At 46.2% G+C, this 12,404-nt stretch overlaps 1 protein-coding gene across 1 annotated transcript; it reads left to right on the top strand.

Annotated features, from left to right (window-relative positions):
- Positions 1 to 6,552: 6,552 nt before the first annotated feature.
- LOC104598208 (uncharacterized) lies at positions 6,553 to 7,210 on the top strand. Its single transcript, XM_019197885.1, has 2 exons — positions 6,553 to 6,612; positions 6,698 to 7,210. The coding sequence occupies exons 1-2, from the start codon at positions 6,553 to 6,555 to the stop codon at positions 7,208 to 7,210; spliced, it is 573 nt and encodes a 190-aa protein (XP_019053430.1).
- The last annotated feature ends 5,194 nt before the right edge of the window (positions 7,211 to 12,404 follow it).

Here is a 12,404-nt window from a genome sequence, read left to right as displayed (position 1 = left end):
TAAAGAGCAACGAAGCTCATCAATTCAGCTCGCCACCTGGTCAGCCCGGTGCCTCGCAGGCAGCCTGGCACCTCACAGGTAGCTTGGCACCTCACAAGCAGCCCTGCACCTGGTCAGCCCGGCGCCTCACAGGCAGCTCGCCACCTATTCAGCCTGGCACCTCACAGGCAGCCTTGCACCTCGTCAGCCTGGCACCTCACAGGCAGCCCTGCACCTCGTCAGCCTGGCACCTCACAAGCAACTCGCCACTTGGTCAACCTAGCACCTCATAGGCAGCTCGGCACCTCACAGGCAGCCCTGCACCTGGTCAACCCGGCGCCTCACAGGCAGCTCACCACCTGGTCAACCTGACACCTCATAGGCAGCCCTGCACCTGTTCACGGCAACTCACAGGCAGCTCGCCACCTGGTCAGCCCAGCACCTCACAGGCAGCTCGGCACTATAGTCAGCTCGCCATCTAGCCTGCCCAGCTCGACTCAGCTCGGCAACCAAAGTTCTCCACTTCGGCCTGAGTCATCGGCCACTTGGAAGTAGACCAAATGACGAGGTACTTAGCCAAAAAATTGGCCATCAACAAAAATCGATTCTTCAATTGGCACCGTCTATAGGAAACGCTACAAAAAGCTTTCTCACCCTAGAAAAGGCCAAGTCCTCTTCTTCCAGAAAGCTAAGTCCTCACTTTTTAGAAACTAAAGCTCTCGCTTTATAGTTTCCATTTTTTATGAACTCAAAGACTATGCAGGAAGTTGATAGCTAACAGACTAAGCAGCTCTACCAACTTTATTTCAACTCGGATAAAGCCTCATCAGTCCTCTTCACGAGGTCCCCTCTACAAAGATGAGCTCTTCGTGGCTTCTGCGGGAGTTGGCGGCCAACAGACTATATGGACACCCTTGCTGGTCGAGCCTTCCAGGGCTCCCGTGCGAGCTGGCGACCTAAAGTCGGTAGTGCTACCCCCGTAGGTCGAGCTCCTAGTAGCTTCTTGTAGGAGTGGGTGACTGGCGTCACGAGGCTGATGCAGTGCAACCATAGCACTAAAGTACCGAACTGGCAAAGACCTCGATACCACATAAGACCTAGTCGCCTCTTCGGCATGAGCAAGATCAAGGAGAGTTGACTACGAGTCGCTCCTAGAGCCTAAGGGCCAAAATACCAAACTAGCGAAGACCTCCTCACCACATAAGACCCAGTCGCCTCTTCGGTATGGGCAAAATCAAGGAGCGGACTGCGAGTCGCTCCTAGAGACTAAGGAATTGAATCAATGCTTACAAGCTCATCGGACTATTCATTCCGGGCCAAAAGGAGAAATCTACTCCCTTCATCGAGTTACTTTCAGCTCGGGAGTGGGGGGCAAATGATGAGGGCGGATTTGGTGCTCCAATGACATTGGGACACATGGCACCTCAGAACAACTAGGTGACACCCGGAACCACTCAGGAAACAACTCACCAAGTTGATGGTGTCCAACCTGGCGGCCTGGCAGCCTGGTACATGCGCCGACCTGGCGACCTGCGAGACGTGTTCGTTGACAAATTCGACATGCATACCCCACGATCATTGGAGGTTGGCCCTCGTTCCGAAAGATGGTCAACGTGCATGGCAGTTACCTCCGAGGATCTCGGACCAGTTAGACATGACCTCCCGGAGATCTCGGGGGCGGTACGTGAACAATGCTTATATAAAGGCACCAACCCCAATAGCAAGTAAGCAAGTAAGCTCTCATACAGTGTGATTTTTAGCTCGCAGTCTACTATGAGAGTACTGACTTAAGCATCGGAGCAATCTCGCCGGGTTAGCCACCCCGGGTCCTCTGACATTTGGTTCCTTACAGGTCTCTAAAGAGCAACGAAGCTCATCAATTCAGCTCGCCACCTTGTCATCCCGGCGCCTCACAGGCAGCTCGTCACCTGGTCAGCCTAGCACCTCACAGGCAGCCATGCAACTGGTCAGCTTGGTGCCTCACTGGCAGCTCGCCACCTGGTCAGCTTGGCACCTCATAGGCAGTTCGGCACCTCACAGGTAGCCCTGCACCTGATCAACCCGATGCCTCACAGGCAGCTCACCACCTGGTCAGCCCAGCACCTCACAGGCAGCTCAGCACCTAAGCAGCTCGGCACTATAGTCAACTCGCCATCTATCCTGCCCAACTCGACTTAGCTCGGCAGCCAAAGTTCTCCACTTCGGCCTGAGCCATCGGACACTTGGAAGCAGACCAAATGACGAGATACTTAGCCAAAAAATTGTTGGGTAAACCCATAAAACTTGCAAGAGACTGGGGATGTCAATGAGTTGGGATTTTAAATGGTAAACCTACCTTGACAAATCCTATTGGATTAGATTTGGGACAACCTTGCTCAGGTTTCGGTCAACCAAATCTATTCTGATTTGGATTCGGGTGAAGGCAAACCCATACTGATCCCATAGACCCATTCGCAACACCAAGTCATAGTTTGATTTCCTTTTTATTTTTTTTTTCTAATGTTAATTTGGCAGAGGCGTTGTAATGCACGTACGTTGTTGATACTTTAGTCATAGTCAGCATAGAGGTGTCAATGGATCCGCCCAAACCAAAACCAATTTAGATGAATTAGATAAACCAACAAGACATATTGAATTGGACCAGTTTAATCTTAATGGTCCAGAGTAATTATTGGATTAGATTTGACCTAGCCCATCCATAATGAAGTTATATTAGATTGGGTTGGATTGAGCCAATGTCTGATTCATTAATAGAATATAAGAATATAGGTATCAATGGACCAGGTTTCAGTTAGAATTAATATAAATTAAAACAAATTTGAATGGATTGGATGGTTCATACATTGAATTGAATCGATCCAAAATGATCCATAAGTCCATAATATTCATTAGATTAGATTGAACCTGTTCCATTTGTAATGGATTGATTGGGCCAGATTAGACCAAATCCAGTCCCAATTGACACCCCTATATACATTATGTCTCTCCCTTTTCCTGTTTGAAGATGACATAAAATTATGTTCATAAGCCTAGGTTTGGAAGGAGTACAAATATAAAAATGTAGAGTGCAAAACTATGTACTTTATATTTTTTTGTATGTATTTATACTGTACTTATTTATATTTGTAGTCTTTCCAAACTGAGCCTAAGGTTTCACATTGTAACCTTTGGGTCTGGGGCGATGCAGGCTATGTCCTTCCCATAATTTTCTTCTGTTTTAGAATGATTAATAAAATTTTAAGATGGTCATCCCTCCACCTGAAGTGAAGTTTGGAGTAAAAAAAAAAAAAGTGATAAGCCTTTGTGAAAGACATGCATTACAAGTTTGAAATGTTTACAATAAAACATTCTTGAAATTTCTATATTATAAGTGATATAGTGACAATGAAAAGTTTGTAATTATTTCCTTTATTAAGAATCTTATAATATATATATATATATAAGGGAAATCGGGAAATAAGATTCTTCATTGAAAATTCTCAAGTTACAAGAAACAAACATAAGAAATTTTATATATTTTATCTGCCATCGGTTTTTGGGTCGATAGTTCAATCATTCAGAACAAAAATTATGAGCAAAAAATTACGAAACCGTTCTGACCACCGATTTTTGGGTCGATGGTTTGACCATCCGGTTCGAACGGACAACCTATTTTGACAACAAAAATTATAGGCAAAAAATTGAGTGTGTGAGGTCCATTAAGCAGTATCATACATTTTGTCATTCGAGCGTGTGTCTCATACGACCTGAAAACGGAATCATTTTGGCCACTAGTTTTCGGGTTGACAGTTCGACCGTCCAGTTCGAACGGATGACCCGTTCTGACAACAAAAAATAAAAAAAAATAAAAAATGAACAAAACCATTGAACGGGTCGAAGGTTCGACCGCTCGGGTCAATGGGTCGTTGGCCAATTCAATGGTTTTTGGCTTGGGACTGGGATTGGGGTAAAACGAAATCGGTTGCCTGGACGATTCCCAATTACAAAAATAAAAAAATGGTGGTTCGACCATCCGGTTTGAACGGACGACCCGTTCTGACAACAAAAATTACATACAAAAAATTGAGTGTGTGAGGTCCATTAAGCAGTATCATATGTGTTATGTCATTCGAGCGTGTGACTCATACGACTTGAAAACAGAACCGTTATGGCTACCAGTTTTTGGGTCGATAATTCGACAGTTTCGTTTGAACGGACGACCTGTTTTGACAACAAAAATTAAAAAAATAAAAAAAAAACGGCCAAAAACCATTGAATGAGTCAACGGGTCAACGGTTTAATCACCCAGGTCAATAGGTCGTTGACCAATTCAACGGTTTTTGGTCAGGGATCGGGATTGGGATAAAATAGAATCGGTTGCCTGGATGGTTCCCAATTAAAAAATAAAAATGGCCAAAAACCATTGAACGAGTCGACGGTTCAACTGCCCAGGTCAATGGGTTGTTGACTGATTCAACAGTTTTTTGCCAGGGATCAAGATTGGGGTAAAAAAGAATTGGCTTCCTGGATGGTTCCCGAGCCGAAATGTCCATCCACCCGGGTCAACGGCGGTTCGAAAACCATGATTTTTTATGCTTTGGATTTTCACTATTCAAAGATTTCTTCTACTATGGGCTTTATTCAAATGTGTGTGGTATGCTCTTTATTTTTTCATTTTCTGCTTTTGTTTCTTTTTTTTTTGTTTGGTCTTCTTCTTCAAGATCCTGCAAAACGGTTAGGGTTTACCACTATTTTATTCTTCCCTTGTGTCTTTTTTTTTTTTGTTTTCTTGTACAATGTTTTTTTTTTTCTTACAAGACGATTTGCTTTGTCTCTTTCTTTGATTGCATGTATGTTTAGCTTCTTTTCAAAGCGGAACTTTGGATTCAATTTTCTGGTTTTTTTTTCCTTGGTTGTTCCAGTTTGGTGGATTTATCGCCAATATTTTTTCTGTGTTTAAGATTACTTTGGATTTACCTTTCAAGGTTTTGGAATCCCTTACAATGTCCACCATTCCAGGTCGACGGTTCGACCATCCGATTCAAATGGATGACTCGTTCTGACAACAAAAATTAAAAAATAATTAAAAATAAAAAATGGCTAAAAACCGTTGAACGGGTCAACCGCCCTGATCAACAAGTCGTTGATTAATTCAACAATTTTTTTCCAAGGACCAAGTTTGGGGTAAAACGGAACTGGTTGCCTGGATGGTTCCCGGGCCAAATAATCCTACCGTCCGGGTCAACTGTGAGTTCTCAATGTGAAACAAAAGACAAGTATAAAGTAGAACTCAAAATTATCACTTTATAATTGTGTTCTTTTATATGAGATGCTTTGCTGAACAAGATTTAAAAAACAAACACATGATGTTCTCATTTAAGTCTTTATATAAATTTTAAGATTTAAATACTTATAATTGTAATTTTTTTATTAAAAAATTATTGTCTTTTTTAATATAACAAATAACAATATTATAATTTCAATTTAACCCTTATAAAGCATGGGCACCTCCGCTAATGAAAGTATTGTTCATATATTGAGTTGGATTGAGTCGGAATTAGGTCCTCGGTGCCGTAATGCCGTATGACGGGTTAAGTATTGTTCATTTGTTGGGTTGGGTTCAGTTGGAATTATGTCGTGATGCCGTATGGTGGGGCCACAAAATGCTGGCATATTAGGCCACAAAAGATGTTGCCGATGTGAGGCTAGAGTCTTTTGGCTAAGAAACTTATGATTAGCACTTAGTAAGATTTAAAATTTTACAACATGTCGATCAATATAGGTTAATAAAGGGAGAGCGTCATTGACCTTAATCATAGGGAACGGAGTGAACACATCAAGGGAATAATTGACCTACAAACAAAGGCCTGTACAACGGGGCCAAAAAAACTAATGAAGAGTAAACACACCAATATACGTACAGTGGTTTCGTTGTATTGCCTTTGTTTATAACTCATCTTGTTCCTGGACAGATCCGGTCTCTCCTAAAAGAACCCTTATGTTCAATAAAATGTGTGTGAGGTCCCTGCGAATGGGTGTTGATGAAAGACTGTTGAATTAAATGATGATTTAGATATATCATAATGCACATGAACCAATGATAATGTCTTATGTCAGTAATAGTATTCACATCTTTTATAGTGGAGTCCATAAATTTATTATTGGTGTAAAATACTATCATTAATTTCACAGCCCGCCGTTGAATAGCCATTTCATTCAACATTAGAAATGCCATGTGAGAATCATGTACATGGTTATGGGGTATATCACCCTATGGCTGGCAGGGGACATTATTATTGGTCCCTAACACTGTCATCATATTTAGTTAATTTGAATTTATGAATTTTGATGAACTTTTTATTGGTTAGTGCACTATCCCAACTGATTTCTTTTTCAATTAGTCCAAGATAATACGGGGGAGTATTTTTTTTTTTTTTTGGGGGTAAAATTCTCGATAGGTAATCTTTCAATTTGCGACAATTTGATACCTGTGTTAAATTTCTATCAATTAGAAGATGAAAAAGTCCTAAATACCCTCAGCTATTTCAATTATCTATTAAAATTACGAAAATAACCCATCATCTATTTTGACCAATGCCGGTGGTGTCAAGCCAATGCGCCACCGGAGAAGACGACTTGTTGACGGCTTGGAAAGTTGGTCATTGACGGACTTTCCCAATTTAACTCCTACAATGATAACGAGATATATCTCATTTCTGAATTCGATTCCGAATGCTAGAGCTCAGTTCTGGATGCAACATTTGATTTCACATTCACTTCCAGCTTTGGCTCTGGTAAATTCACCGACCGCACGCTCAAGACCGGCGGAATTGCAGCTATCCAATTGAGCAACGACCCTTCGGATGCTTTCTGGAAGCCCTCAAATTACATTGTCTACATCCGGCGATATGCATCCACAATTGTAGCAATGAAGAAAATTGGCCCCTCCGAACTATCATCTGGGAATTGGCCAAATAAGAAGCGCCTCTGTGCATTCCCTTCAGAAGCCAAGAAGGCGGCATTGGATGGACTCGAGGATGTGCTCCTGGAACCACCGCGAAGAGCTCAAGTGGAGTCAAACAAGTACTTGAAGAGGACCAAATTCCTGTCGGACTTAACAGGGGACTCACTCGAAGGGTACCCATGTCGCGTCTTCATCGATGTTGGCTTGCCGGAGAGAAACGGTGGCAGCCCTGATTGGTTTGAGAGGAATTACCCAACAAGGAATCGGGTTTCGAAATTTACAAGATAGAAAGTGTCCACGGAAGAACCGTCAACCGACACTGCAGTGCCCCAACTGGAGATGTCAGACTGGATGAGAAAGAATGTGAAGGAAGAAAGAGTACGTGGTGATTGAAGGCAGAAGCAGAAGTGGTAGAGGAGTTGTTGAAGAATAAAGCCATATGTTTGGTGGATGAACTGTTCTTGGAGTGCAAACACCGAGGAGTAGGCGGGAGGAAGAAGAAGAGCTGGGGGTATTTAGGACCTTTTCATCTTCTAATTAACGAAAATTTAACTTCGGATATTAAATTGTCGTAAATTGAAAGTTCGGATATTAGATTGTCACAATTTAAAGTACGGGTAATAAATTGACATTCGGCTTACCCATTGAGAATTTCCCCCTTTTTTTTATAGAACCAAAAAAGACCACAAGACGGGAGTAACACATCCCCAGATATCAGCAGCACAAATAGAAAAAAGAGGGGAAGGAAGAGAAGCTAAACTAAGATTAACGGACTCTATTGGAGCAGATAGAGCTTCCTATGCCAGCCAATCAGCGGCCTGGTTTGCTTGCCGATAGATATACCTATACGCCAGACCTCTTTGAAAGTCGTCCTTTAGCTTGATGCAGTTCTTGATGATGTGTCTTATCTTCCAAGGAGTTGGGATCTTCTACTTGAGACAAGAAATGACAAGGTTGGAACCACCTTCAATAATGATAGGATAACCTCTAAAATTCAAAGCCAAATTATGAGTTTCCCATGCCGTCCAAGTTTCTGCAATGTTAATTAAAGCAATGCCAAGTGATGGAGGAAGATTTGACCCGACCCCTCGGCCATGTGACACGTGGAAGCAACCGAGAGTAACCTGGCAGAAACGCCAGCTCTTCACGGCAGCAGGCCCACAACCTGAGCTCTGAACTAAAGAGCCGAACTCCCTCAAAGGAACCCGCAGCCTGAGCTCTGAACTAAAGAGAGTCAAGCTCCCTCAAAGGAACCTACAAACCGAGCTCCGAACTAAGGAGTCCCGAGCTCTCCCTTTGAGGTCCTGAGCCTTGCAAAGAGCACCAAAGGCCGAAAGCCCGAACTACCCACCTAGGGGCAGTTCGGGCCATACTCCTACCCGAACTCAAGATTTCACATTAAAAGACCACTTCGACTCCAAATCGCCTGACTGAGCAACTGTACCTGACGCCCAGGAGACCGTACACGGAGGCGGCGCAACTGACCGATCAGAGGGCTGACACATGACAGCCGCCATCCAACGGCCACCTGCCACCGCCACCCCAGACGGACAGAGGCGGCCCTGGCAACTAGCAGTGGAGGTTATGACACCCGAACTGGTAGTTGACAGAAGGAAGTGACCCGATCTGGCAGAGGCAATGAAGCCCGAACTGGTAGAGGGATGGAAGTGAGCACATAGGGTGATTATAAAAGGCCCCCATCTCACAAAGAAGAGGGTATGTGATTCTTGCATTTTTTGTCTTAGAATTCCCCATTTCCCTTGCTTTCTGAAAGAGCACTAACTTGAGCTTCGGAGTGTTCCAACCGGGTTCCTCCCCAGAAGTCTCCATTTTTTCCTTGTTTCAGGCACCTCCGATCTCGTCAGAAGCGAGGTAACCGGCAGCTAGGACCGACCGGATTGCGCATCATCAATTGGCGCCGTCTGTGGGAAGACTTCAAAAAGCCTCCCCTAACCTTTAACTCTCTCTCTCTCTCTCTCAAGGAAACCCTAGCTCCCATGGCTTCTCCCAGCAAGAGCAGGCACAACCTGAATGCTGTAGGGGAACACCCCCAGTGCCACTGTGTGCATAGGACAGTTCACTGTCCCCCTATCGACGGACGGAATTCCTTGCCTCAACGCGCCAAATATGGTGGCGCCTGTGAATGTTCCCCTTCCTCTCCCTATCGAGACAACCTTTTTCGAACCAACTATTGTCCCTCTGGCGACTAGCCAAAACCAGTTTGATGACTTGATGCAGTGCATGCGGGCAATGCAAGCCCAAATGCAGCAGTTCCAGCAGCATCAGCTCCAGCAGCACCAAGTACTACACCACATCTTTCAGTATCACTATCAGTAGCAGTTCCCCCAACTGCCTCTGAACCAACCACAGCTTCCACCTTGGCACCCCGCTCCGAAGCCGGTTAAGCCCTCACCTCAGGGCGGACGCCTTCACCGAGAAGCCTCCCAACTTCAGAACCCCTCCAAGAGCCAGGCCTCATCCCCTTGCCGGAAGGAAAGACTAATCGCCCCCGCCTCGCAGCTCGCCGGCGGGTCGGGAACCTCGCCAGCCAAGTCAGCACCTCGGCACTCCAAGTCTGAGCTCCCGTCCACACAGAACCGATTCAGCGTCCTAGTGGCAGACTACCAACAGTCCGGGCCCATCGAGCTCGGCAACACCAAGGCCAGCAGCGCCAGTACCAGGCCCTCTAAGCAGCAACGAAGGCGCCAGCGAAGTCGCCGAACTACCACCCGCGTACTGCCCGAGCTCCGAGGTAAAAAAGAGACAAGCTCGAATGAGGTAAAAGCTGCCCCTATTCTCTCAGTCCCTTCCCCCCTCTCATCAGAACTCCTTGCAGTCCCCATGCCCAGAGATTTCAAACTCCCCTCTTTAGACAAGTATGATGGGTCATTCGACCCCAACAACCACGTCGATGCCTTCCAGTCCCAAATGCACCTAGCAAGGGCCACTGAATCATGCATGTGCGTGGCCTTCACTACCACCTTCAGGGGGGTGGCCCGCACCTGGTACAGGAACCTGGCCCCCGGGTCAATAAGAAGCTGGACCCAGTTTGTGTAGGTCTTCACCGCGCACTTCGTTACCAGCAAGCGGTGCCCCAAAACCGAGGAGAGCATCTTCGGAGTAGTCCAGAGAGAAGGAGAGTCCATCCGGGGCTACATCAAGTGGTTCAATGATGCATGCTTGCAAATACCGAGACTGGACCCCGCGGTGCAGCTCGCAGCAGCCAAGAGATGAGTGACACACAAGGAGTTCAAGTGGCACAAGGTAGTTAGCCAACCCGCGACCATGGCTGAATTCCTTAAGCTCGCGGAAAAATTCATGAGAATAGAGGAGGAGATCAACCAAAGGATCAAAAGCGGGATCGAGAAAAGGAAGAGGGAAGGCGAGCCCTCCAACCCAAATGACAGAAGAAGGAAAGACCCAACTCGGGAGACGAAGCCGAGCCAGCCGTTCCGAGCTCCCTTAGCAGCTCAGACGGACTACACACCCTTAAACGCAAAGCGGGTCGAGATCTTAATGACGATCAAAGACACTCCATATGTGAAGTGGCCACCTCGTCTGAAGGGAAACCCGAACGAGAGGAATAAAAACTTGTACTACAGCTTTCATAGGGACCACGGTCATAGCACCGAGCATTGTAATAATTTCCGCGACGAGATAGAGAAACTCATCCGTCGCGGATATCTACGAAATTTTGTACAGCACAATAATAATAATAATAATAATAGCAATAAGCCAGGTCGGTAGGGAGAGCACAACAAAGAAGCTCCCGAGTCCAGCAGCCGGCCAACGGAACCACAGAAGCAGCCCCCGGAGGAAAGACCAGTTCGGGGAACGATCCACGTGATCGTTGGAGGGTCGATCGTGGTAGGGTGCACCTCGGCGGCAGCTCGCGCGTCAACCCAGGAAGCCGCCAGAGAAGAACGAAATCCGCCAAAGCGACCTAGGATGGAAAACCCTATATTCTTCACCAAAGACGATGCGTGCGGGGTCCACTACCCCCACGACAACGCACTTGTCATAAAGATGAAGATCAATGACTTCGAAGTTCGACGGGTACTCATTGACTCCGGTAGTTCGGCAGACATCCTCTTTAAAGCGGCCTTCGACAAGCTCCGGTTCCAAAAGAGTGACTTAAAGCCCGCGAACACCCCGCTGGTCGGCTTCAGCGGGGAAGAGGTCAGACCCCTGGGAAAGGTCACAGTACCTGTGGAATTCGGCACGTGGCCTAGCACGGTAAGACTCAGTCACGATTTTCTGGTGGTCACGACCCTCTCCCCTTAGAATGCCATAGTAGGTCGGCTGATCACCCACGCTTTAAAAGCTATGGTGTCCACTTACTATTTGGCCATGAAGTTCCCAACGAACTTCGGCATCAGGGTAGTGCGGGGCGACCAGCTCGAGTCCCGTAAGTGCTACGTTGTCGCCCTCAAGGGAAAGGCCAAGATAACCAGCGACCTCGAACTGGAGCGACCTACGGAACAGAAGGAGGAGCGAGCTGCACCAACAGAGGAAACTGTTCACATTTCTGTCTCGGCAGAGGACCCCACCAGACTACTTCAGGTCGGAGCATCCCTTGAAGAACCCCTGCGATCCGAACTGGTACGCTTCTTACTTCTTAACTTAGATATTTTCGCTTGGTCCGCGGCAGAAATGCCCAGCATAGACCCTATGCTCAAAACTCACAAGCTCAATACTGACCCTGTAGTCAGACCCGTTAGACAAAAGAAACGCAACTTAGCCCCAGAACGCTGGAGGGCGGTCAATGAGGAGGTTGAGAAGCTCCTCGCAGCAGACTTCATAAGGGAAGTTCATTACCCGAGCTGGGTAGCCAACCCAATTCTGGTAAAAAAGGCAAACGGCAAGTGGCGCATGTGCGTCGACTACACCGACCTGAACCGAGCTTGCTCGAAAGATTGCTTCCCCCTCCCTAGGATTGACCGCCTAGTGGATGCGACCTCGAGACATGAGTTGCTAAGCTTCCTGTATGCCTACTCAGGCTACAACTAAATCCGGATGGACCCATCTGATGAGGAAAAAACCACCTTCATAACCGAGTTCGGCCTGTACTGCTACAAGGTCATGCCCTTCAGACTGAAAAATGCTAGGGCAACCTTCCAAAGACTCGTGAATAAGTTGTTTTAGCCCTTAATTGGCACGAAGATAGAATGTTAGGTAGACGACATGGTCGTCAAGACACAGTTTTCGCATGAATTAATACAAGACTTGCACTCTGTCTTCTAAATTCTGCGTCAATTTAGCATGAAATTAAACCCAAACAAGTGTGTCTTCGGTGTCACCTCGGGTAAGTTCCTAGGGTACATCGTCAACCGGCACGGTATTGAGGCCAACCCGGACAAAATAAAGGCCATCCTAGATATGAGACCACCCCAAAAAGTAAAAGAAGTTCAGAGGCTAAATGGTAGGATAGCTGCCCTAATTCGCTTCATGTCTAAATCAACAGACCGTTGCCTGCCCTTCT

The sequence above is a fragment of the Nelumbo nucifera genome, chromosome 4, assembly GCF_055504915.1.
Source record: "Nelumbo nucifera cultivar China Antique chromosome 4, China Antique-T2T, whole genome shotgun sequence".
Taxonomy (NCBI): Eukaryota; Viridiplantae; Streptophyta; class Magnoliopsida; order Proteales; family Nelumbonaceae; genus Nelumbo; species Nelumbo nucifera.
The sequence above is the reverse complement of the archived record's forward strand: the minus strand, read 5'-3'. Positions and strand labels throughout refer to the sequence as shown.

Bases quoted from the DNA above. Each gene is read 5' to 3' on its own strand.
- LOC104598208 (XM_019197885.1), top strand. From the start codon at position 6,553: ATGCCGGTGGTGTCAAGCCAATGCGCCACCGGAGAAGACGACTTGTTG. The intron at 6,613-6,697 runs GTTGGTCATTGA...TCCGAATGCTAG, and splicing joins ACTTGTTGACGGCTTGGAAA to AGCTCAGTTCTGGATGCAAC.